Source organism: Triturus cristatus, chromosome 11, assembly GCF_964204655.1.
Source record: "Triturus cristatus chromosome 11, aTriCri1.1, whole genome shotgun sequence".
Lineage (NCBI taxonomy): Eukaryota > Metazoa > Chordata > Amphibia > Caudata > Salamandridae > Triturus > Triturus cristatus.
In genome coordinates, this window is record NC_140594.1 from 1,087,053,539 (window position 1) to 1,087,080,949 (window position 27,411).

At 42.7% G+C, this 27,411-nt stretch overlaps 1 protein-coding gene across 12 annotated transcripts in view; it reads left to right on the forward strand.

Moving 5' to 3' along the window:
• Positions 1 to 27,411, forward strand: part of TNIK (TRAF2 and NCK interacting kinase) — a 787,085-nt gene that overhangs the window by 731,963 nt on the left and 27,711 nt on the right. For all 12 annotated transcript variants that reach the window (XM_085635448.1, XM_085635452.1, XM_085635449.1 and 9 more), the window contains one exon: positions 9,738 to 9,872. In XM_085635448.1, the coding sequence (XP_085491574.1) occupies positions 9,738 to 9,872 (135 nt within the window). The remainder of the gene's footprint in view (positions 1 to 9,737; positions 9,873 to 27,411) is intronic.

Here is a 27,411-nt window from a genome sequence, read left to right on the forward strand (position 1 = left end):
AGTAGTAGAGAGAGAGTAGTAGAGAGAGAGAGTAGTAGAGAGAGAGAGTAGTAGAGAGAGAGAGTAGTAGAGAGAGAGAGTAGTAGAGAGAGTGAGTAGTAGAGAGAGTGAGTAGTAGAGAGAGTGAGTAGTAGAGAGTGAGTAGTAGTGAGTACTAGAGAGTAGTAGAGAGCGAGTAGCAGAGAGCAAGTAGTAGAAAGTGTGTAGTAGAGAGTGAGTAGTGGAGTGTGAGTAGTGGAGAGTGAGTAGTGGAGAGTGAGTAGTGGAGAGTGAGTAGTGGAGAGTGAGTAGTGGAGAGTGAGTAGTGGAGAGTGAGTAGTGGAGAGTGAGTAGTGGAGAGTGAGTAGTGGAGAGTGAGTAGTGGAGAGTGAGTAGTGGAGAGTGAGTAGTGGAGAGTGAGTAGTAGAGAGCGAGTAGTAGAGTAGTAGAGAGAGAGTAGTAGAGAGAGAGTAGTAGAGAGAGAGTAGTAGAGAGAGAGTAGTAGAGAGAGAGTAGTAGAGAGAGAGTAGTAGAGAGAGAGTAGTAGAGAGTAGTAGTAGAGAGTAGTAGGAGAGAGTAGTAGGAGAGAGTAGTAGGAGAGAGTAGTAGGAGAGAGTAGTAGGAGAGAGTAGTAGAGAGTGAGTGAGTAGTAGTGAGTGAGTAGTAGTAAGTGAGTAGTAGTGAGTAGTAGAGAGTGAGTGGTAGAGAGCAGCAGAGAGTAGTAGAGAGTGAATAGTAGAGAGTAGTAGAGAGAGAGTGTAGTAGAGAGTGAGTAGTAGAGAGTAGTAGCGAGTGAGTAGTAGAGAGTAGTAGCGAGTGAGTAGTAGAGAGTAGTAGCGAGTGAGTAGTAGAGTAGTAGCGAGTGAGTAGTAGAGTAGTAGAGAGTGAGTAGTAGAGTAGTAGCGAGTGAGTAGTAGAGTAGTAGCGAGTGAGTAGTAGAGAGTAGTAGCGAGTGAGTAGTAGAGTAGTAGCGAGTGAGTAGTAGAGTAGTAGAGAGTGAGTAGTAGAGTAGTAGAGAGTGAGTAGTAGAGTAGTAGAGTGAGTAGTAGAGAGTAGTAGAGAGTGAGTAGTAGTAGAGAGTGAGTAGTAGAGCGTGAGTAGTAGAGAGTGAGTAGTAGAGAGTGAGTAGTAGAGCGTGAGTAGTAGAGCGTGAGTAGTAGAGCGTGAGTAGTAGAGAGTGAGTAGTAGAGAGTGAGCAGTAGAGAGTGAGTAGTAGAGAGTGAGTAGTAGAGAGTGAGTAGTAGAGAGCAGTAGAGAGTGAGTAGTAGAGAGCAGTAGAGAGAGAGTAGTAGAGAGAGAGTAGTAGAGAGTCAGTAGTAGAGTAGTAGAGAGTAGTCAGTCAGTGTCAGTCTGTCAGTCAGTCAGTGTCAGTCTGTCAGTCAGTCAGTGTCAGTCTGTCAGTGTCAGTCACTCGGTGTCAGTCACTCGGTGTCAGTCAATCGGTGTCAGTCACTCGGTGTCAGTCACTCGGTGTCAGTCAATCGGTGTCAGTCAATCGGTGTCAGTCAATCGGTGTCAGTCAATCGGTGTCAGTCAATCGGTGTCAGTCAATCGGTGTCAGTCAATCGGTGTCAGTCAATCGGTGTCAGTCAATCGGTGTCAGTCAATCGGTGTCAGTCAGTGTCAGCTAGAGCAGCTCTGCTGACCTGGTTCTCTGGCTCTACAGCAGCTCTGCTGACCTGGTTCTCTCTCTCTAAAGCAGCTCTGCTGACCTGGTTTCTCTGGCTCTACAGCACGTCTGCTGACCTGGTTCTCTGGCTCTAGAGCAGCTCTGCTGACCTAGTTCTTATGCTACAGAGCAGCTCTGCTGATCTAGTTCTCTGGCTCTACAACAGCTCTGCTGACCCGGTTCTCTGGCTCTAAAGCAGCTCCGCTGACCCAGTTCTATGGCTCTGAAGCAGTACTGCTGACATGGTTCTCTGGCTCTAGAGCAGCTCTGCTGACCTGGTTCTCTCCCTCTAAAGCAGCTCTACTGACCTGGTTTCTCTGGCTCTGCAGCAGCTCTGCTGACCTGGTTCTCTGGCTCTAGAGCAGCTCTGTTGACCTGGTTCTTAGGCTCTAGAGCAGCTCTACTGACCTGGTTCTCTGGCTCTAAAGCAGCTCTGCTGACCTGGTTCTATGGCTCTAAAGCAGCTCTGCTGATTTGGTTCTCTGGCTCTAAAGCAGCTCTGCTAACCTGGTTCTCTGGCTCTAAAGCAGCTCTGCTGACCTGGTTTCTCTGGCTCTACAGCAGCTCTGCTGACCTGGTTTCTCTGGCTCTACAGCAGCTCTGCTGACCTGGTTTCTCTGGCTCTACAGCAGCTCTGCTGACCTGGTTCTTATGCTCTAGAGCAGCTCTGCTGACCTGGTTCTCTGGCTCTACAGCAGCTCTGCTGACCTGGTTTTCTGCACTCACGATGCACGCACCCGACTTCGCGAAAATATATTTAAAAATAATATAAGTTTATTATAAGTACAAATATATTATTTTGATGAATATCTTACATAATCTCTTGTCTTAATATGTATATTAAAGACACATACATATCATTTTGGAACATAATTTTTTTTTGCCTCAGCACGTATATGATGTCACGCGGGACCCGCAACCGTGCAAACATCTCGTACCGTAATGCGCATGTGTCGTGAATGCGCAGGAGCAGGAGTCGCAGACTGGTCGCATACCAATCGCGCATATCACGTGATATTAAATGTATATGATGTAACTGAAAAACACGCAGCCTTCGCACACCATACGCGGATCCTTCATGACTTTTCTAAAATGGCGGCTAGAATGCGCGCCCCCACCGTGATGTGTACACAAGTGCGCGACTCCGAAAAAAATTTGATTTTTTTTCAAAGAAAATAATATAAATATATTAAAATAAAAAATTAAAACAAGAAAATTAATCAATATTTCAGTTTTAATTTAAAAAAAAGTTTTTTGCAATTTTCAGAAAAATATATAATGTTATTTAATGAATAAAATATTTATAAATAAACAGTTAAAAAACTGTAGAAAATAAGTACAAAAAATAGATATAACTACTATCACACTTAAAAGTTAGCATTTAAAAAACCTTAGAAATTCACAGAAAAAAACATAGGTTTCAGGGGTGTTATAGTTAGCTGCCCATTTCACTCATACAAAACCATAGAAAATCCTGCGTTATAATTAGTTCTGCTAACTATAACTCACGTGCCCGCAATGCACTGCTTATGATGTCACATATTGCATCATTCATGACCTGGTCAGTGACATCACTGATGACATCACTGATGACATCTCAAATTTTCATTGTAACTTCAACTGGAGTCTGTGCCCTTGTTTGGCCCGCTGCGGTCATTCACTGGGATTCTGGTTTTATATATATGACCTTCAGGCGTGCATACTCTATGCGCAGTGAATTAGTGAGAAATAGCCCAGAAACTGACATTACCACCAGTTGGTTATCTCCCCGCAAGGGTTTTTTTAGATGTAGCTCATGCCGAGCATGTAAGGTGGGCATTAATACCACCTCCTACGTAACACCTTTTTCTGACACTCCTATAGCTCTGAAGGCCAACTACACATGTAGAACGGAATTTGCTATCTACGTACTTAAATGTAGTTGCAATCTCTGCTACGTGGGCAGTACCAAACTGCAGGCGTATGTGCGCATTTTGCAACATCTCAGGGCTATAGTGAACTCTGACCAATCCTATCCAGTGGCCTGACACTTTAAAACTGTACATAATAACAATCTCAGCTTTTTGCAGTATTTTGTTATCGATGCCGTGGCACCAAATAAAAAGGGAGGTAACAGAGAAAAAACATTACGTCAGTTAGAGTCACGCTACATAGTAAATCTTGATAGCAAATCCCCTGCCGGTTTGAACATTGGTGAAGATCTTTATAATTTCCTATGATCTAATGTCACAGACATGAACACATCTAATTAGACATTGAGTCCCGGAAAATTAACCTACTTACTCTGTTCAATATACAAGTAACTGTATTATAGATATTATTCAATTGAATGGTTCGGAATATATTGATCCCGGGAAGTATCCACCTGTCAGGGGGTGTTCCTCATAGGAACTGGTTTGCTGTCTATTGTTATGTAATGTTCTGATGGTTCTTAGAAGATTAGAGCTCTTTGTTCTCTTATTTATGTGTATTTTTTTCCCCTTTTGTGTAGTCTTCTCATTTCCATTCCACCTATGTATTTTCACTTTCTCTTTTTTCTTCTTCTTTCTTTTTTATATATTCTATTCGACTAGGTCAATATTTGGATTAATAATCTATGCTTCACTCTCATATATAGATAGGTTTAAGTTTAAGCCTTCATATTAAATACAGATTGTAGCTATTATTACATGTCGAGAGAATTAGATTGCTCCTTTTTTCTATCCCCTTTTTCAGCTTTAGGCCATATAGTGATACTATTAAGGTATATAATTTATGATTATGGCTGCTAATCCCCCAATTAGTTAACTTAAGGCAAGCATAAGTAAGCATGCTAGAGCACGAAAGCACTTTTGGCACTGTTGTAATTTTAGGCACATTTTTGCACTTTGAACAGTACTGTTCTGTTTTTATGGATGTACATTTTTCCCCTATTATATCATAGTACAATTGTGTACCACACTATAAGTACATAGGTATAGGTTGTTACTATTTGAAATACCCGCTTTAGGCTATGAATACAGTAGGTTGAGTGTATTCGTACTCAGAAGGTTTTAACAACTAAAATGAAGAGGTATTGGTACCTGATAGCCACAAACTGCACTAGAATAAGGCGGTATTCATTTATGCATTTGTTACCTTATGTATACCAGCTGGTATTTGAACCGGTCTTCATTCCATTCTATGCTGTTTTTTGCACATTATTTGCCAGTTTACACATATGCGTTTCTTTGCACAATAGTAGGAATTGTTACTACATCAGATTTGTGAATCTTTATGTCCTGCATATTTTTGATGCACTGTAAAATTTTGACGCATTAGGTTATGTGCTCTTTTGGCTCATATACATTGTGAAACGAGCATGTATCGGTTCTTTTAATAGTATGAATTGATACGGTTTAATTGTATATAATTATGATTGATTAATGTACCTTTTGCGTTTCTGACTAGGAAATGTAGAAAGGAAAAAAATGCTTTATCAATACTGTTTCTATATTTGTGACTATGACGATGCGCGTCACGCATTTGTGCCTACACTGTGCCTTTAAATTTAGTTCAAGCCTCCCCATTTGTTAAGTGAACAAGGACACAGCCCAGTGTCCGAAACGCGTCTGAGGCAGCACCTTTTTGTACACATGAAATAAACAAAATCCTGGCAACAGCAGAGCAAAGTGTTCGTGTTCCTTTCTTCGGTGCGATGATGCACTAGGGAAAAGCGGGATTGATATATATATATATATATACACATACTATTTTGTACAACTTTATTTTTGACATCAATATTTCTTTTCTCAATATTTGTTTACTTACCTGTTTAAGTATAGGGGGTCGCTATTTTTTTATTATATATTTTTACCTCGATATTTTTTACATATATATTTTTGACGTCGATATTCTATAAGTGAACCGAAGCAAATATTCAGAATTTAATGTGAAGTATGTATAAATTAGATCCACACAAGAAGGGAGCACCAACTACTTATTGAAAACTTTGTTCAATGACATGCGTATCTTTAAGAAACATGCAAGAGATGTGCAAGCAGCTTCTGCTAAAGTTCTGAAGTTCTCCCCAGAAAGATGATAGTTCTGAAGCTCAAGTAAAAAGTATGTCAGTAGTCCTATTTTTACATTCAGAGATAGATCCTCATCTGTTTGAACTGCCACAGTTCTCTTTCAATACTTTGATATGTACATCAGTACCAGGGGTAAGTGACTGTCCTTAACCAAGCTAATTGCTAAGTTGTAAGAGTTGTAGACTATGATTTTCAAATTCTGTCCACATTGGTTAAAATACGTACATTGTATGCACTTGTTTGTTTTCTTGAAGTAGACTTTCTCAGAGAACCCTTACAACAACTAGTATGGTGCCAAAATCTCAAAGAAATCATCTGCACTTCTTGGTTTGTGACACACCTATGATCTTTGATATGTCACAAACCTTAGGATATGATTTTTCCATCCTCATCAGTTCCACAGACTAGTTCACGTTTTAATATGTCCTTTTCCATTTCTTATTTTTTGTGTACTTTTTGGACAGTGTTTTTTTATATACTCCATTGTCTCATGGAGCTCGTAATGAAATGTAAAGTCACTATCACCTTTTCTGTCCAAATCAGTTTCATAAATTGATTCACAAGAGCACCTTTCATTACCTGTATCTTCTTTGAGTCTTTAATATTCTATCCATCAAATGAAATGTCATATTTAAATACTATAAAGCATTGTATGACCTCTGTATCATAAAGATTAAATATTGACAGTCATGAACCAAGCTTTCCTCATTGTGGAACCTGAATTTGAATGTAAAGAGTTAACAATTTTCTTTGCCAAATCAGTGATGCAAATGCCTTACAAAGAGATAGCCAATGAAAGCCAGATCGCTAGGAGTCTGGTGATTATCTGAATATTGGTGAATGGGATATTCCCCAATACTGATGCAAGTACGAATGACAGTGTAATATTTTGCCCAGCCATACATCTTTAAGGCTTTCATTCAAACAGAAATGTGTGGAACTTGGAACTAAGTGACACAGTGCAGCTCCATGTTCACAATTTAATGGATTAAGCAGTCATATTCTTTGTAAAGTGTCACAATAGTTTACTCTGGTCACCTGCTGTATTGCATGAGCTTGCGTAAGAAAATAATTCTCAGGATAAACTATGAAACAAAGATAACATTTTATTTAGGGGAAAGATCTAGTTCCATTTGATGTGCACTTTGTGGTTTACGTCATAGGTTCTATCAGTCAATGTGAAGCACAAGGATCATTATTGAAAGTGTTTAAGGTTTTGATGTGGTATGGTTTGACTTACTTGAAGAAATATTTGTCACAAGACATTGTTACAAAACTTTTCAAAGAAAGTTTTCAAGAAGCATTTGAATAGTCCTAGAGAACAAACTCATAAGTTAATGGATAATTTGGCCAAAAGGAGTACGTTTGTTGAAGGCGAATCATGCAATTTAAAGCTGTGACATCTTGTCGGCCACTGATATTTTAAAGAATATTTTTTTCTTTTTCTGTAGTTTATTTATTCATTTGAGAGTTTTGTATAGCACTAGCTAGCTAGACCCATCGGTATCAGAGCGTTTTACAACAGTAAATGTTTGCATCAAAGATAACCAGTCTATAAGAGCATTATTAAAGCTGTTGATCTGGTACAGGAATTGGGAAATGTGCTTAAGCCTCATATAGAAGCACATTGTATTCTAAGCAATTCGTATATCTAGGGAGAGGGAGCCGTTATTACATCAACCATTAAAGGGAACTTTATATGACTATACTTGGCTTTATGGACTTTGGGTGCAACTAATTGATTTTAAAATATTGCTGCATTAGAGGATTTCCAGACATACCTACAGATCCTTAGACAATAGACTTAACATTGTATAAGCCAAGTTTTTTCCAAGTTGAACCCCAATTGTCAGATTCTCAAACGTTGAAAATGTGTCCAGTCGGTGCTAGCACTTGTAATTTGATTGAATAAAGAATAGAAAGTTTGATGGCTAGATGTATTACACCTTTGAGCTGAGAGAAAACCAGTGGCTTCCATTGGGAACACTTGTTTTGCAACAGATGTAATTACAGCAGCTGTGGAGACTTTCCTGGTACTTCATTTGTGAAGAGAGCAGTGTCCTTATAATGCTTTTGATGATGGAGCAAGAATAACTTGAAAATGGCATGGTATTTTTCAGCCAAAGTGGGCATATCATGCATACACTGACAAAGTACTTTAGCAATGGATCCACAGGATTCCTAGTACTGAATTTTATGATCAAATCAGGATTGTATTTTTATTCTGTTTTTTTTATTGAAGTAATATTTTTATATAAATAATTTTCTTTTAATTATGTTAATGTTCATTTTTTATAATTGTTAATTTATAGTGTTTTAAATTACTCTTTAATTTTATTTTTCATTCTATTATTCATGTTTATTTAATGCTTTTCTTTATTTACATATCATGTTTATTAGGTTTTCCTATTTTTATCTTCTGTTTTAAGTTAAAACATTTAGTTACATATTTTCTAAATATGTATGTATTTTTAATATGAAACTTCTTAAAACGTAATATATTTTATCTACATGAATGTAATGTTAAATAATTTAGTATCAATGTACTTACCTATTTAATAACAATATTTTGGTACTATATATTTCTGTAGTCCATACTCTTACGTAAAGTACAAAAATACGGAAAGTAGATATTTGTGTCCTCAATATTGTTGCGATATTTGCTTTGGTGATTTTATGTCATAGATGGTTATAAGATAACATAATTATGTGCATTGTGAATTTACAGCAAGTTGTTCCCTTTACGGACTTGTGTGAAAGATAATTGTACTATGTGTTGGAAGCAGAATTTAAGACTTGGACAGTTGTGAATACGACATGTTATTGGTTCCTGGTCAAAGTGTTATTTGAATGGGAGCCTCAGCCCCCTATGTAATCAAGTAGAACAAACTGCAATTCATTGTGTACTGTTTTGTGAAACTGTAGTAGGTGAAACCCACTTTGACAATTCTAGCTGGGAAATTCTAAACAGGAAAACTCAACAGCAGCACAGTATGCCTGCAGTGATTCGCAAAGGCAGCAGGCTTACTCATCACTTATAGAACATGGGCAGCACACAGCAACATAAGTATTCACCACAGCAGTGTCCATGCGGCTGTGCATCCTTGGCAATATTGCTTTTATATTAAAGGGGAGATGAGGGTGTCACTAATCTTTATTTGTGGGCAGCCGCAGTCTAGGTAAAGTCTGCACAGATTCGCATTTATTATTAGAAAACAAAAAGGAGACCTATATACCTGACTACCCCAGAGGCATTTACAAGGCCAAACAATGTAGGCATCACTTCTTTATGTAGCTATTGCACCCCAAAACTTTAGTAATGGTGTTCCCATACGGGACATGAATAAAGCGTTTGAGTTAGGCTACGTACAGCAAATTAGGGCGTCCCCTATCCTTTCGATAGGGGTGTACTAGATAAGCATGTTGGGGTGTCCCATTTGATTAGAAGCTCCTGAAATTAAACATCTCAAAAGGAAATAATTAAAGAGAAGCAGTGTAAAAGAAGCTCCTTCACATAGAAAAAAACTGTATAACCGGAACAGCTGCACCGTAAGTTAAAGTGACTTAAATGTAAATCATGCCTAATTAATCTGCACATCTCCTAATTTAAAAGTGGCTGCCTTTTTATAACAATGAATTTTAAACAGGATTCATAACGGAGTATTTTTTGTAAAGAACAAAATAAATTCCAAGAGTAATGTTGCTGAAAATGGCAGTAAAGGTACAAAGATGGATTTACAATCAAATGTTGCTGATTTCATGGTTTGTAAGTAATTGAATATAAATTTGTTTGTGTAAAATGCTTCAAATGTAGAGTCGCTTTTAGATTTTGTAATGTCTGGCTATTAAGCGTCAGTCCATTTTAAGTTCAACATTGAAATATTGGAATATAACTATTAGCTGAGAGATGTCAAGTGACTTCAATGGCAGATAGCGTCACAGGAAGGGACAACATAACTCAAGCTTGATGAGCTTATTCATTTCAACAACTATTTTAATGTGCTGCTACATACGTTGATCTTCTGTTTCCTTAACAGGAAAAAAAAACAAATTGCGGGTATACTACCTTTCATGGTTACGTAATAGAATATTACATAATGACCCAGAAGTTGAAAAGAAACAGGGGTGGATTACTGTTGGAGACTTGGAAGGCTGTGTACACTATAAAGTTGGTAAGTGTTTTAATTATTTTTGTTTGTTTTTTTAAATGAATTTGCCTTGTAATGTGCTGTATTAGTTCTGGAATGGCACATGCTTCCTGAAGTTGCATTGTTACTAGATGCTTCATTGTTAGGACAGATCACAACTTCGGAACAATGGAAGATGTTGTGGATGTAATGCCTATAGTTTCCATTGACAGTGGTGATCAGGGGAACTACAGTACAAATTTTTTAGGAACAAGTTACTTACCTTGGAATGCATGATCAAAGAAATAAAATGAGAATACACAGTGAATTAGGAGGCCTGTATTAAACAGCTGCAAAAAGGGCTGAACATGCTAAGACACAGGAGGTTCTTGGATGCCATAATTACCATATGCCCTGTTGACCCATATATTCTCCTCTTCATGTAAAGAGTTGGCATTCATCTTTTCAAGCAGCACTTCATTTCAATAAAAGTTTGCTATTGCTGATGAAAGTGGCTTGTGTCACCCAATAACTGTTTGAAACACACTATAATTTATAGGTATCTCTTAGTGTAATTCTAAAGCTTTAATCATCAAAGAGCCTACGCTTATTACCAAACCTTTGCCATCTTAGTTTAACCATTTGTCAGGCAATTTCAATAACTGCCCTGAGTATCTCCTACACGGCCGGAGTACCCACCAATGATTACACCACACTCTGAGCTTAGTAATATACTTCTTTATTCTTCTGCGTGTAACTGCGACCTCAACATTTTGAAGCAACCTTCACTGCAATACACTCTAGCCATTATGTCATAGCTCTATGGAGTTCATTAGGAACCAAAAGGGTTCCGTCATTTTTAACTCGCAAGACGCTACATCTCCCCCTCTGTTAAATGAAAACTTACCAATTTTACCAAATATATACACATACATACATTTAAATCTCTTGATGCTGTAATTGTGCGCCCTGAACTTGTTGTGGGAGGTTGAGGCATGCCAACATCAGGATCCAAGATCTGCTGTGATGGGGAAGCAGCAGTCACTGGTGCTTTAGTATCAGTCCCTCCTTCACCATGGAGATCTGGTGAACAATGAATCAAAAGCTGAAAGTGAGAAGTATCTCTGGTAATAGACTTCCCAGGCTACTGTGCAATCTCCATGAGTCTTTTGGTCAACACTACTTCAAAAGGTTCTGCATCAAAGGGAGCATCCAGTTTTCTTTTCTGCATCTGAGGTGCGAGCACCCTGTCACCTCTCTGGAAGAGGAATCTTTTTGCATTTCGTCTTCGGTCAGCATAGGACTTCATCTTTTATTTCTGAACAAAGCCTCTCATATGAGTTGCATTCTCATCTCTTTCTCTCCAATTGGTACACTGAGGTATCTTGGTTGTCATTGCTTTTATGAACATCAATGTTGCTGGACTTTCACCGTAGGTCGAGTGAGGTGTTGAACGGTAAGCTCTTAATTTAGTGTTTAACACAGTTTGTAAATTGAGCTTCTCAAGGGTAGCATGATGCACAGCTTTCTTTAGCGTGCTCATAAATCTTTCAACCAGGAGTGGTCAATTGATGCTTTATATTCAGATGCTCTAAGGAGTCTTTGAATTTGAGACTATTAAAAGACGGGCCATTGTCAGACTTTAGTATGGCTAGAACACCCCATATCGCAAAGATGCCATCCAGTCTCTCAATGACTCGGTCTTGAGTGGTGGATGAGAGATCCTCAATTAATGGAAATCACAATTATTTGTCCACAATCACTATCAGGTGATGTCCATTGTCAAATGGACCGGAAAAAGTCAATGGCTTACTCTCCCAGGCATGTTTCGGAAGAGCTGAGATGTTCAGAGTGTGTTGAGTAACATTTGTAGAAAGGAAGTTGTATAGATGACAGGCCCTTAATGCCTTCTCAAATTGTTAATCGAGATATTGAAATCAGACTTGGTCTCTGAGAACTCATTCCTCTATGTCCTTCTTGGGCCACTTCAATTATTTTCTGCCACAGACTCTCCGGAATCCGTATTCCCGACCCTTGCAATACAACTCCTTCTTGATTAATGGACATTTCATCCTTGGCATTTCTGTGTTTCTCATATTCACTCTCACTGGTGAAAGTTCAAGTGTGCTGGTTACACGGCTGATGTGTAATTATATCTTTCAATGTTAGCATGTCACTGTCGTGGCTCGTGGCAGTGACAATTTGGGCTAATGAAATGGCAGCTGGTGTGTTTGATTTTACAGCGAAGTTGATATAAGCTTCGGCTGACTTGGATGGAGTGCCATGAGCTTAACTGGGGACACTAGAAAATTATTCAGCAGGGTTCAGATCCTGGATGGTGCCCGGTGTTATAAGAGTACTCTTGTTAATTGGAGTCTCCAACATTCTATGCAAGAAGGCATCTTGGCCTTTGGATTGCTAAATATTGTTAGTAAAGCTTGATGATCAGTTACCAGCGTAAAAGGCTTTCCGTACAGGAATACATGGAAGTGTTCACACGCCCATACGACTGCTAAACTATTTTTTCAGGCTGTGAGTAAGCTCATTCTGATTGGGACAAACACCTACTTCCATATTTCATAATATGACTGCTAGCATTTGAGTGTCCGCTGTGTTGTGCAGGGATAGCACCTAACTCTAATGAGCTAGCATCAACAACAACAACCTCTGTATAACATTTCAGATCGAAATAAGCCATTTAGTAGCGTTCTCAATGGCTTGTTTGATTTTCTTAAAACTGTTTTCGCATTCATGTGACCACTGAAATGAAACATCCTTTTTTGTCAACTCTGTCAATTGTGCACTTTCAGTGGCAAAGTCTCTTACATATCTAGAACAGCAGCTGGCCATGCCAAGAAAGGAGCTCAACATTGAAACATCTTGTGGAGGATTATCATTTGACCTTGCTTGTCCTTCAGCAGGATCAGCTGCCATACCCCCATCAGAAAATATATGGGCATTTTATTTTTACTTTGTCTAATGGAACTCACATTTATCGGCATTTGAAGTCAAACCTGCATCAGCCAGTAAATGACATACTTGCGTGAGAGCCTGATCGTTCTCCTTTTGGGTAGCTCTGAAAACCAACATGTCATCACTATAATTGAATGCATTCTTGATAGGCTGTGTGATACATCAAATGACATCTTGGAAAAGTTCTGGAGCTGATGGCACACCAGAGCATAGTCTTTTTTGATCAAAACGGACCCTATGTGTAGCAAAAGTTGTAATGTGCCTGCAGTTTTCTTTGAACTCCAGCTGATGATAACCTTTATTCAAATCAAAGTGAGAGAAAACCTTAGCACCATTTAATTGTGTTATCATATCTGCAATGTGTGGGCATGTATGTCGTTCAATTGCCTTATGCATATCAATCCATATGTGTACCGCTCCTTCACTATCCTTTACAATACAATGATATCATACTTAAGTAATGGTTCAAGTCCTTTTTTAATAGCATCTTGTAAATGAAAATCAATTTGCCTAAGTCTTTGAGCAACAGGATGGATGTCCTCATTAATATGCAACTTTACTTTCATAGTCTTAAGTTTTCCCAAACCACAGAACAACAAAGGGAACTGACTTACTATTTCCTGGTGAACATTCATGTTGTAGTTCACTTACAAATCAGCAGCTGTGCTGAAGCGGAGTAGACGGGCACTTGATGCTGTTCCTTGAAGGACATGGATGGGTGCTTGCACCTTCGTTTCCTTGTGTTTCATCGTCACCACAAATGAACCTTGACTTTTTTAAGGGTGCTGATGCAGCCCATGTATACACTTTGATTTTCGACGGCATAAGTTGTGGTAAGGGATGCGATTCATTATATTTTTCCTTGGGCATAATGTTTATTGATGCAAAAGATGCAAAAGAAACAATTGATGGACTGAATGCTGGACAATGCAAACATTCACCCCCAGTCACAAGGATCTGGGTTAAATCCATCATTATTTTGCTCACCACACCACCCCAGTTTGGACCCAGACAAATGCAATGGAGTCTTGACCCTGTTCCTTGTGGGAACAGTCAAGCCTGAACTGCCAAGCCAGGTCCTCCCAAGCATCCTGGGATCGGTTTCAGGCCATCACTCTTTATCAGCCAGGCTTGCTTGAATCCAGTGGTGTAGTGAGCACTGGACCCAGGTCTGGGCATACCCTTCCCACTTAGGGCGACATATGCAAAAGAAACAATAAATGGACGGAATGCTGGACAATGCAAACATTCACCCCCAGTCACCAGGATCTGGGTTAAATCCATCATTATTTTGCTCACCACCACACCACCCCAGTTTGGACCCAGCCATATGTAAATCAGTCTTGACCCTGTTCCTTGTGGGAACAGTCCAGCCTGAACTGCCAAACCAGGTCCTCCCTGAACCGGAAATAAGCATCCTGGGACAGGTTTCAGGGCATCACCCTTCATGAGCCAGGCTAAGTGGAATCTCTCAGCATTCACCGTCTGAATGTATTGGACAAGCATCCAACAATGACCCTGAGACGTATGGCTTCTTCATCATTGAATTAATTGAACTTACAGTGTTTGAGTGTGTCAAGTCTTTCTAAATATTAATCTGTGGTTTCATCAACTTTTTGTCATTCTTCACTGAAAATATATCTTTTGTTGTCAATATTGGGTTTCGGATAGAACTTGAGAATCAAGGTTTCTTAAATCTGACGGTATGTGATTTCGTCATCAGTTTGTGGCATTTTCTATATGACTTCCTTTACTCCAGCGCAAGCAAGATTTTTGAGGTATTTGATTATCTTTGTTATTAGCCTCTTCAAGTGCATCAATGAAATCTTCAAATGTCTCTATCTACGTACTCCATCGATCGACAACATTTTGCTTTCTGGCAGTATCGAGGACGGATGTGGCTGTCTTTCGACCATTGTTTCTACCTTATTGTCTGTGAGACCATGTGATATACTGGCCAATAGATCATCCATGATAATAACTGGAAACATGGTTGTCTTCTTGGTCTCCATTGGAACAACAACCTGCCACTATTCCGAAACTCTCACTGACTTTCACTCTTCAAAGACCTGTCGAGTTGTGCTTCCCACTCAGGGTCTTTGCTAGCTCGTGTCTTCGGGTATGGACAGCTCAGTAAGCACAAACCCAAGTACTTCTCCTTGGGCTGCTCTTCCCAGTGCTGAAGTATAAAGACCCTCTCTAATTACTTCTGGTAAGCAGAAAAACGTTTCATCTTAGTCGCTTTGCTTTTGACATCTATGTGCACTTGCTTCTACTTGGTAGATCTCTGCCTCACAGCACTTATATTAGCAGCCTTATCTTGCGCTTGGATGTTGCTTTGTACTTTTTAACACCGAGTTAATCTTTGCTTGGCAGGACTTGTAATCCCAGTGTAGGGTTCTATGTTGCATAGTAGTGTGGTACCTTTACATATGGCCTGGCAAACAGCTTTGTGACCAACGATGTGTAGATTCTGTGTAAAGGCCTTCATTTTAAACTGCTTCACAGCGGCTGGAACTTCGCTTTGACTCCACATGCATTCAGTGTCAATTCTGTACTTCAACAGCCCACTTTGCACACATGAGCAGTTTGCATGGACCTTGGGAAACTCTCTGAGAGAACACTGTCTATCTTCAGGTTACTTAGCCCATCCTCTTCACCATTTGTTGGTCTTCCCATCCGGGGTACCCGGCAATGACTACGCCCCACATGGAGCTTAGAAATACAGTTCTTTATTCTTCTGCGTGTAAATGTGAACTCAACATTCTAAAGCACCATTCACTGCAATACACCATAGCCGTTACATCATAGCTTTGCATAGTTCATTAAGAACTGTAGTGTAGTTCCTATATCCCTGATAGGGTCTGCGCATTGGAATAACATACACTATAGATTTGACATAGGACTAAGGTCAGTATGTCTCGATCGAGTATATTAAACTTAATTACTTGTGTGTGCCAGCTAACTCGGAGGTCACTAGAAACTTCTCGAATAAACAAGACAGGATTAGTCTCTGACCACATAAACATGACAACTTTGTTTCCTTTTAGAATCGGAACAGTCTCAGAATCGTGGAAACAATAGATAACAGTTTCACTCAGTCAATCGTGCATGCTTCGTTTCTACAGAGTTGCACAGAAATAGACGGGTGTTTCAATAAAAGGGTTTATTCAACAGTCTTATTTCTCATGCAAGAGATATGAATTGCTACAGATGTAAGACAGACTGCAAAGTACAATATGTATGAGGTTAGCAGTAAGATAAAATAATACTGCAATAGCATGGTTTGTAGCTATGACATATACATTCATAAATAACCTAAGCTAAAATGTGATACTCATCTGATGCTTCTAAATTGTTCTACCCCAGTGTACCTAACCTAAGTGCAGTACGAGGTTTGAAGTAGGTGCCATTTCTAAAGTATAGCTAGCTATATTTTAGTTTAGCCACGAGTTGCCAAAAGTTTCTCTAAGTTCTAATCAGCTCCATACCTTAGAATGAGAGAGGTTGGAATCTCTTTTCTGGACTCGATAGTCTAACCCCCCCTGCAAGAGAAGTCAGAGAGCACTGGAGCTGGATTCTCTGCGAGGAGGATGGCAGCGTCAGGTCAGTGCATCAGGCTGGAACTCGATCTCCTTCCAAACTTGCCATGGCGAACCGCGTAGTCTGAGTTGGATCGAATCCTCCGGGAACCGCAATTTGCCAGGGCAAGTGCTGGTGTATTTATACCTTGAAGGTGTCTAGGAATGCCAGTATTGACGGAAAAGTCGGGCAGAGGAACGTCATGAATGAACCCCTAAGGAATAGATGTTCATGCATACTTTTTTTTTTTTTTTTTGCGAAAACTTTTATTGTACATAAAAATCAATACAAACATGGGCCTACAACCACCAGGGCCGGCCGCTAATATGTACATGATCAACAACATCAGGGCAGCAACAGGCCCCCTGGGGCCCAGCCGAATTAACGAGTTACTGAGTACACCACAGAGATTATCAGGATACATAGATTTTAAAAATACAAACAAAGAAAAATAAAATAACACCAAAAAACAAGGCGGAAACCATCGAAAAAGGGGGCGTCTAACCACATCCGGGGAACTGCACAATACAAACTCCACCCGCAGGTGGACAATGAGGATGAGCAAGAGGGAGGTGGGGGCGACGGGAGAACCACAACCGTCTACAGGTAAAATGTAATAGTCCGGGAACCTCAGGATCAGGGGGACAAGGCAGCATCAGATGTGTCCACGAGGGGGGGCGTGCAGATGTTCCCTCGGTACGCGTTCCACTGACCCAAGATTCTACCCCACGCCCCCGGCTTACCCCGAGACACATACACAGTCTTCTCTCTGCACATGCACCAATCCATGCTCTCCTTCCATACCGACACGGTGGGAGGCCGTCGGGAACCCCAACGCTGTGCAATGTCCCTCTTAGCAATCATGTTCCCAAGGGCCGCCCACCGAGCCTGAGCCGCATTGTAGTCATTAGGCTCCCACACGTTCAACAAACATCGGCGAGCCTCGGGCAACAAAGCGACCCCAGTGACGCATTCCATGACAGCATGCACCCGGCGCCAATACTCCGCTACCTCACAGTACTCCCATAGAACATGGAGAAAAGTGGCGCTGAGCCCACAGCCGCGCCTACAGAGCCCGTCTTCAGAAAAACCCATCAAAACTAAACGAGGGCCCGTCACGTAGACACGGTGGAGAATTTTAAGCTGGACAAGACGGAGACGCGCGGGTATGGCCACTTCCTTAGGGGAGGACAGCGCAGACTGCCAGTCCTCATCGTCCAGTTCCACACCATCCCCGGTCCACGCCTCCCGAAGGCGCACGAGGAGATCCGCCCGCACGTTTATTAGTTTTTTATAGATAAGGGAAATAGTACTGTCGGGCAAGTGACCGTCAAGTATGCGGTCCTCGAGTGGCGAAGACACAGGGACTGCAGTCCCAGCCCCGAAGGCCGAGAGCAAGGCGTGCCGAACCTGGACGTACCGAAAGAACTCCCGCTCACTCAATTCGTACTCACTCTGCAACGCAGCAAAGGATTTAACCGCACCCTTCACCCAAAGGTCACCTACTCTACTGATGCCAATCGTGTCCCAACGCTCGAAGCCCTTCGTCGTCCAGAGGCTTCCCAATCTTTCAGACGCAAACAGAGGTGTCGCACCCGTCAAACGCTCATTCCAGCCCATGGCCACATTCGCAGCCCTCCACACGCGCACCGCAATCTTAGTGGGACCGGTTAAGTTCCTCCCAGCCGATCGAGAGTAAAGCGCTCTGTTAAAGTTGCCGCCAGGCAACACAAATCTATCCATTTCGAAAGCCGGATTCGGACCAGGTGCGTACGTTGCATGGTTAATAGCAGATAGCTGGGAGGCCCAATAGTACCTCCTGATGTCCGGGAGCGCAATGCCCCCGTCATACCAGGGGAGAGTCAGTTTTGCAAGAGCAATACGTGCACGACCATCCCAAACAAGCCTCCTCTGTAAGCTCTCCACCTCCCGGAAGTAGGCCGCCGGAATAATATCAAAGGAGTTCTGAAGTGCGTAAAGGAATCGGGGAAGAGACATCATTTTAAAAAGCGCCGCACGACCGAGGGGAGACAAGGGAAGCTTACACCAACGGGCCACGTCTAACCTCAATCTCCGGAGTGGAGAGAGGAGATTATGCTCGTAGCGGATCGCCGGGTCCAATGAGACGTACACCCCCAGGTACGTAAAGCCGGAGTGGGACGCCTTAATAGGAAAACGAGAAGGCAAGAGAGGAAAGTCACCGGATATAGCATAGACACAAGATTTGGACCAGTTAATAATCAAACCAGAGTTCTTGCCGAAGGAAGTAAGGATGTCAAAGAGCACATTGAGTGACTGACGTGGTGAGGTGAGGTACAAAAGAATGTCATCCGCGTACAACGAAACTCGATCCTCGAAGCCAGGGGCCCACCGGATCCCTCTTATCGACGGTTCCCAACGAAGCCAAGCAGCGAGCGGCTCCAAAGCCAGAGCGAAGAGCAGGGGAGACAACGGACACCCCTGCCTAGTGCCTCTCCCAAGAACGAAGGGCCGGGAAACCCTTCCATTAACGACAACCTGAGCCAACGGAGCAGCGTATAAGAGTTTAACCCAACTAATAAATCCCGCCCCGAGTCCAAACTTTGCCAGGGCGGCCCAAAGATACGGCCATTCTCTCGTATCAAAGGCCACCGTGGCGTCCAAGGAAACCAAGATGGCCGGCTCTGAGAGATATTCCGCCCTTGCAAGTACGCCATGTAGGCGCCGCAAGTTAAGGGCCGTATTCCAGTGCGGGATAAAACCGGATTGGTCCGGATGCACCAGGTCACAGATAACAGTAAGCAGGCGATTAGCAAGAACCTTGGCAAGGATTTTCGGCTCCGCGTTCAACAGAGAAATAGGCCTGTACGAGGTGCAACGGTCCCAAGGCTTACCGTCCTTGGGAATCACGACTATAGTGGCCAAGCGCTGGTCAGCAGGGAGAGAACCAAGTTCAAGTGACTCCGAAAACATACGACGGAGAAATGGCGCAATTTTATCCGGTTGCAGTTTGTAAAGTTCAATAGGGAGTCCGTTGGGGCCCATAGTCTTGCCTGAGCGAAGGGAACGAATAACGGTAGCAATCTCGTCGACCGACAACGGGGCATCTAACTGCTCACGCTCATCCAGCGACAGGCAGGGCAAAGCAATATCCTTCAACAAGTGACGGGAGTCAGCCTCATCCCTATCAGACACCGGGGAGTACACAGCACGGAAGTAATCAGCGAAACACTCCACAATCTCACCAGGGTCAGTCACACTCACTCCCTCCACTCGATTCACTCTCTCCTTCTTATCAAGCCAAGCAATCAATTTACCCGCCTTATCCCCAGCATCATACAGTCTACCCTGCTTTTCCCTATACATTGTTCGAGCAGCCTCCGTAACAAGGGATTTATATTCGAATTGCTTCAGGCTGAGAGCGTGGAGCCCGTCCTGAGTGACAGCCGTCTCCAAGGCAGCCTCCAATCCCGATATCTCGGCCTCCAACGCAACCACCTCCCCGTTCTTAGCTTTCTTGGCCTCCACGATCAGGGATAGGGCGTGTCCTCGGAGAACCGTTTTGAAAGCCTCCCACAAGGACATAGAGGACAAGACGGACCCCTCATTCTCAAGAAAATACTGGTCAAGCGACTTAATGAGACCCTTGCGGATCTTGGGGTCACGCAGGTACCAGGGGTTAATGGGGGCGACCCGCCCGGCGGATCGCATCCCAGTATCGAAGAGGAGCCACAATGGGGAATGATCGGAAATGGCCCGGGCCAGGTGCTTAACCTCCCGGACCCGGGTGGTCTGGGCCGCTGGCATAAGAAAGTAATCTAGTCTGGAGAGACTCCCGTGGGCCCCGGAGTGAAATGTGTACTGACTCTGTGTCGGATGTATCAACCTCCAGCAGTCCACTAGGCCAAAAGTGTCCAAGAACCCGCCGAGCCACGCCTGGGCGGCAGAGAGGGCTCTGGGAGGGTAACGATCCAACTCGCCAGAAATCACGGAATTAAAATCCCCACCCACAAGCAAGAGACTATCAGGAAGTTCAAGTAACATACGACCCACATCAGAGAAAGTGGAGGTCTGGAGGCCCGGGGGAACATAGACCGAGACCAATGAAAGAGTCTGACCCTCCCACCGTCCAGTCAAGGACGCATAGCGCCCTCTATCATCAAGAGTAACTTTGTCAATCTCAAGCGGGAGGGAAGATCGCAGTAAGATGCCCACCCCTCTGGATCCAGTGGTGAAGCCAGAATGCGCAACCAATCGGTAGCCACCCCTGTTCATGGCATGACATACATTACCCACCAAGTGCGTCTCTTGAAGGAATACCACATCAGGGGCCAATCGGCGCAAAAATTGCAACACCACCCCACGTTTGATACGGTCCCCCAATCCGTTGACGTTCCAAGACACGAGTTTCAACCCGTCCCCCCCCCCCATCCCAACACAAGAAGCTGGAGTCCCCGGGCACGCAGCCAGACACCTAAAACTGAAAGGAAACAAACACACCGCCTTGAAAAGAAAAAACACACAACCCAACAACCCTTGTCCCCCTCCCACCCCCACGCCATTACAACTCCCCCCCCACCCTGCACCCCTGCGGACTATACAGCCCCCCCAACTTGCAGTGTGCCTGTCGCCCTAACAATCCCATGCTACAAAAAGACCCTAGAGGAGGGAAGGGACCCGTCCCCGCCCGCATCCAAACAGCACATTAATAGACAAAATATACAATTGAAGTAGAACCTGGCTGGGCGCAGAAGGAAGTGTCAAAGTAGAGGACCAAGAATCATTCCTGCGGAGGCCCTCTGCCCTCAGCACCGCCAGTACGCCCAGATCGTTCGCCCCGGTCCGGCAGGGAGTCTAACCAGTCACTCACAATATCAGGGCGTTCAAAAAAGATAGTCCGATCTTCATATTCCACACGAAGCCTGGCAGGGAAAAGCATAGAATATTTAAGTTCCAAATCTCGAAGACGGCGCTTCACCCCCTGAAAGCCCATTCTCTGTTTCTGAACGAGTTGGGTGAAGTCCGGAAAGAAGTTAACGGAGGCATTCTCATAGTTAACTGGGCCGTGTACCCTCGAGGCCTGCAGGATCGCATCCCGGTCTCTGTAGTGAAAAAGTTTTGCAATAATAGGCCTCGGGGGAGCTCCTGGTCGAGGCCTACCGCCCGGGACACGATGAGCACGCTCCACGGCAAAGAACTTGCTCAGGCCTGAAGGAGCAAGATGATTAAGGATAAGATCTTCGACCATGAGGTCCACCGGACGATTGTCGAGAGTCTCCGGCACACCTATGACGCGGATATTATTGCGTCGTGCCCGACCCTCGAAATCCTCCAGCCGGCGGGACATCGTGTCGTTCGCCGACTTTAGATCGCCAAGAGTTGCCTGGAGGTCTGATACATCCGTGACAAGAGTGGATGTCCTCAAGTCCAGCGATTGAACCCTCTCGTTAGTCTTAGAGAGATCCGCCCGAATTAGCGTGACATCAATGGCAACCGTGTCAATTTTATGGGCCAGAGCCTCGTACTGCAGGGCGATGGTCTCCCTTATGCCGTTGATGGCACCCATAACGTCCTGCAGCGACAACTCCGTGGGCACGGACGGGCCACCACCAGAGTCCTCCACGGCGGCACTTGCTGGCCCGGGGGATCCTTTACTCAGGGTATAACGATCCATGATGTTACTCTGGACTGGTCCCCCGCGGTGGGATGTCTTGGTCCTCTGTTTCTCGGGATCCCCCTTGCCCGCCATGTTAAGCGATGCCCACCGGAGGGGTCCGCCAGGACCGATAGCAAAGGGGTGCCAGCAGAGCAGACTCCGACTGTCCGAGAGCCCGCTCGGAAAAGTGGAGAAAAAGGGCACAAATCAGTCCAGTACAAAGGCCGGAGGACACCCCAGTCGCGCGTAGCAGCTCCTCAATCAGGCCATGCAGAAGTGCAAAAGCGAAACCGAAAGTGGGGGCGCGGTCATTGGCAAGGCTCCGATGCCGTTGTTGTTCAACTACTCCCCGGCCCCACAGTTCACCAAAGCACCGGGCACAGCTTCCAGGAGGGCCTCCAAAATGCAAGACGCTATATTTCAGGTCTCCCTGGTCCGATTTTTGTTCTGAAAAGAGTTATGGATTCAGCCAAGGTTCATCTTCCAGAATCCGTTCACAAATCCAGGATAATGTCAGGATAAGTTGCGAGGAGCGGCAAGGGTCCGGGGAGCCCTGTGCCTACGCGTCCATCTTGGTTGCGCGCTAGGCTCCTCCCCCCCTGTTCATGCATACTTAATGAGTTCTTGGAGAAATCAATATTCAAGCTGAGGGAAATTCATAAAGGCTTAAGGGTCTGGTTTTCCAAGAATTTGTTGTGACGTGGATGGACGGATGTAGGTGGCCATGCCTGTATTTGGTTTGTACGGACAATGTCTAAATAAGGGCCGGATTTCTATGTCCAAATAAGGGCAATGTTAATTGTACCTATATAAGGGCATAAATCGTGAAACCTATATACGGAATATAAATCTGCACACAACAGAACCAAAAGGGTTTGGGTCATTGTTAACTCGCAAGACTCTCCATCCTGTATTGAGTAACACTGCATTCATCTAAAACCTTCAAATCACAATGAGCACCAAGTAATGTTATGAAGAGACTTGTCCACAAAGAGGTCATGTCCTCCAACATTCATAGAGCTGTAGAAAAAGAGAAACGGCAATGAATTATATAATAAACATTGTGCATCTTTTCAAAAAGAAAGCTCGGCCATCAAGGCATCTACTTATTGGTTTGTGGTACTAAAGGTCAATAATATCTTGGTTGTGTCTAAATAAAGGCTCCTATTTACCAACTGCTGACATCTATTTAACAGATATTGATCTCCGGTAGGATATACAATGTGGTTATAGTAAGATCTATGCTCAGGGTTAGTCAACTAACCAAAACAATACTCACCAATGCAAAGTATCAAGTTAGGTTCCCATCTGGCCTCTAACTGGTGAAATGATAACATAAAAGTAGCTATTTCCTACTCACTTACACACTCCTTCATATATATTACTTAAACATAAGCTTTAGCTATCTACTGTCAATGACCTTTTGTTCTCAGTACAATGCAAAGAGAAGAATTTGGATCTGCCCTTTGCTCTTAATTTGATGTTTTAGTTTATCCAATACTCTATTCCTTATCCAATGCCTTTCTTCCCTATTCTTATGTTTGTCCTAACCTGGAGTGTTGCTACTTCACATTGCTTCTGATTTGAGGAGTTTTATTCTTCCACTGCTCACTTTAGGTGACTTATTTCTTTTTTATTTGAGCACTCCAAAGATGCAAGTCTTCTTTACTTCCTTTATCCACTGGCTGCTGGTTCTTCATCTCAACATGTTTTTCATTCTTTTTTAAATAATCTGTTTTTTCAATGGGCCCCTGTACCCCAGTTGCTCTCTTTGCCTCCACCACCCTCTCTCAGCTGTTTCTCCACGTTGCCCAACCCCATCATTCTCCATCCTGCTCTTCTTTTTATTTTTAATTTTGAGTGCAATTTTTTTGTGGCCTGGCAGCAGGGTGTTACTTTGTCTCTCATTTATTTTTTTGTGCACCTGTACTCTTTTAAATAAAAAAAGAAGTTTAAAAAAATGTGCTGGTGCTTCACAATTAATGCATACATATGTATAAACATGATGGCCATCTCGGAAGGGTTTTACTAAAAAAAAAAAAAGAAATCAGATCAGTATGGCTGCCATGTACATGCATGGGCATACATCTAGAAACACCTGTTGACAATATTTGCACATTACAGGCTGTGCTCTTAGATGAACCTACCAATTTCTATTACCCGTGTTGACTGACAAATTTGAGCAAAGAGAATGCATGGTCTATGGATATATAGTGATTTTCCACATTGACTTTTAGGAAAAGAGTAAAATCAGGAATCCTGTAAAGTGGGATCCTGCTATCTTTTAGCATCACTCCTGCATCTAGATGTGATTTAGTTGGTGGTATCGCGCTTAATGATTTAATGAAAATGGTCGAACACATAATAGAAAGAGGACTAATGAGTGAATATATGTAATTGCAGAAAGCAACTATTAATTGAAAAACACAATTTTATGGTTATAATAATTTCTAGTCAGGTTGATTTCTTTGACAATCTGTAGATCTAATGTAACTTGATGGAGAACAATTCATTTTGAGTAAGGCTGTGTCTGTCTATGTAGTAGTTGTTTAAGCCACGTCATATTTTACTATATGCTGGTGTTTGTCTTCTTGTAGCTGACATTGATGCCTTGTTTGTCAGGTTCAAACATTGTTTAGCACTTCCAGTCTTTTCATTCAATCTTCATCAATGCCATTTAAAGGATACCATCTCTTAATTTGTGTAAAAGGTCTAATTTCCTCCAGCAATATTGAATGCGCTTTAATTAGTTTACTCAGCTATTACCAGTACATTGCACATTGTTGACAACATGCTGCCTACATCAGTCTCTGACAGTAAATGAGGCTTTATGGCAATCTCGTAAAAACCTAAGTACACTCAATGGTTTTTTCACTTAGGCTAGAATACATTTTAGATCTCATATGATTCTGGTCTTCAAAACTTGACATGCTCCAACTATAAGCTTAATTTTGTCAATAAAGGTTTTATAATGCAATTAATTGTTGGTTCTACTTTTTTTTTTTTAATTAATATAGTTCACTAAAATGCGTTTTACCTGTTTCTACAGTTTGACTTTTTATTGTTACTTAGCTTTGTTTCCTTTCTCTATCACACAATTATTGATTTCTGAATAACCTCTAAAATGTATAGAGCTGCTCATATACCAAGGATCTTCAGAAATATTTTATTTACTGTTAGGAGCAAATATTCCAAGAATAAATATGTGAAACATATTTCACAGACCATCCCTCAAAGCCCCATCTTGTCACGCCTGTTTTTCATCATCAATATGCAGCTATCGGGGGCTTATTTTCCCATGTGAAAACAGGTTATAGAATAAAGAGAGAGGCGGACACGTCGGGTGGAAATGGATCGCTCTGCTCTCATCTCTTCCTGTTTGGCAAATGTTTGTTGGTGGATGGTCACAGACTTTCTTAAACAGATTGTTCAAGAGATTGTTTTTACCAATGTCCCAGAGTTATGCACTGACTACTGAAAATGATCAACGATCATGGACGCCAACCCCATTGCCACCTTGCTAAGGTCTAATCAGGCTTTGCTCCTGAACCCTATGAGGATATTGGAATTTCAGGACTCCGCAGTAGCTAATATCTATTTTTTTCCACCTCACTGTACTTTCGTAAATCCTCCAGTTCTCTTACTGTTCATCCGCCCCCATTTACACATGACCGTCCATAGTGCTATTTTTCTATCTTGACTTCACTACAAATCTATCTTGGTGCTTCCGAGTGAACTTTACTTATCTGCAATAAATTCAAAATGTTGCAGCTTGCCTCTGGTAGCCCTTATCAAATGGGACCAATTTTTCTAGCATTTTTACATTCCTTCATTGGCTCCCAATGTGCAAGAGGGTGTTATTCTGCACATAAATCTGTACCAGCACATATCTGAATTCAAAACAGATATGGTGATCTAACACAATTCTAAAATAGCCTTGGGTTCACCCAATATGGCGCTAGTGCAAGTCTTTTTGATAACGTGATCAGAATGGACCTTCTCTATGAATAAAGCCAGGCACTGCAACTCTCTTACTTTTTCTGTTCAGGGAATCTTTATTGCTGAAGTTTAAAAAAACATTAAACATTTTTTGTTTCTTAAGCTGCAAATGCAGGATATACAATTTGTGTTGATTGTGCTGTTGGTTTGATTGTAGCTCCAATTTAGTGATCATGCACTCTGAGAATAATAAAAAGCCAATAGCTTTAGTTTATTAAAATCAAATGTTGGGCAATGAATTATATAAGGAATTACATGTTCTTGGTTCAGAAAGATGTTCCTCCTTTTGTCAAAATTCTTCTGACAAAGTAAATACGTTCTTGTTTAGCGCAACTGCCACCCCAAGGGTATCCTGGCGCTATGACCTTCACAGTTCATCAGATCTAACACACTACATTGCTCTTGGAAAGAGGTGGGTCTTTAAATCTCTTTTAAAGGAGGTTAGATCTTGCTTACTCCTCAGCGACAGGGGGAGGGTGTTCCACAATTTAGCGGCTGCAAAGCTGAAAGCACGGCCGCCCATCCTCACTCTGTTGATCTTAGGAACTTTTACCAAAAACGCCGAGGAGGATCTCAAAGGTCTGGCAGCCTGATACCAGGAGAAAAGATTTTGGAGCGGCAAAGGTCCTAGCCCGTGCACAGCCGTGAAAACAAGGCACGAGGCCTTAAAGAGGATCCGCTGCTGAACAGGCAGCCAATGGAGATCAAATAGTGCCGCCGAAGACGACGCAGAGCGTGAACGAGCTAGGGCCAATTTGGCTGCCATGTTTTGAATCCTCTGCAAATTAGATACCAGAGTGTTAGGAGCCCCCAGAAGCAGTGCGTTACAGTAGTCTAACCTACTGAGGATGGTACTACGCACCACTTCTGCTCGTGCTCCCAAGGGAAGTATCGGCAAGATTTTACGTAAGGCTCGAAGCAAGCCCATACACGTTGCCGTGGTCCTGTTTACATAGGCATCGAGCTGCAGACTAGGCCCAAACCTGACCCCCAAATTGCGAGCCGACTCGGCGGCAGTCACTGTGCCCAAGATAGAAGCCGGCCAAAAATCCTCTGGCAGCGGGCGGGGGGGCCGATCCAAGGAGCAGTGGAGAACCTCGGTTTTTGACCCATTAAATTGGAGCGAATTAAGCCGGAGCCATTCTGCTGTTGCCGACATGCACTGGTGAAAGGTGTCCCTCAGAACCGCCTCCTTGCCCTCAAAGGAGAAAATCAGTTGAGTGTCATCGGCATAGTTGATGACTGAAATGCCTAATTACTTTATCAAACTGATTAGGGGTCGGAGGTAGATATTGAAAAGGATCGGGCTAATCTCAGACCCCTGAGGCACACCCTGCTTCACCTGGCGTACGGCTGAGCGAAAAGGTGGCAATGCCACTGCTTGTTGTCTATTGC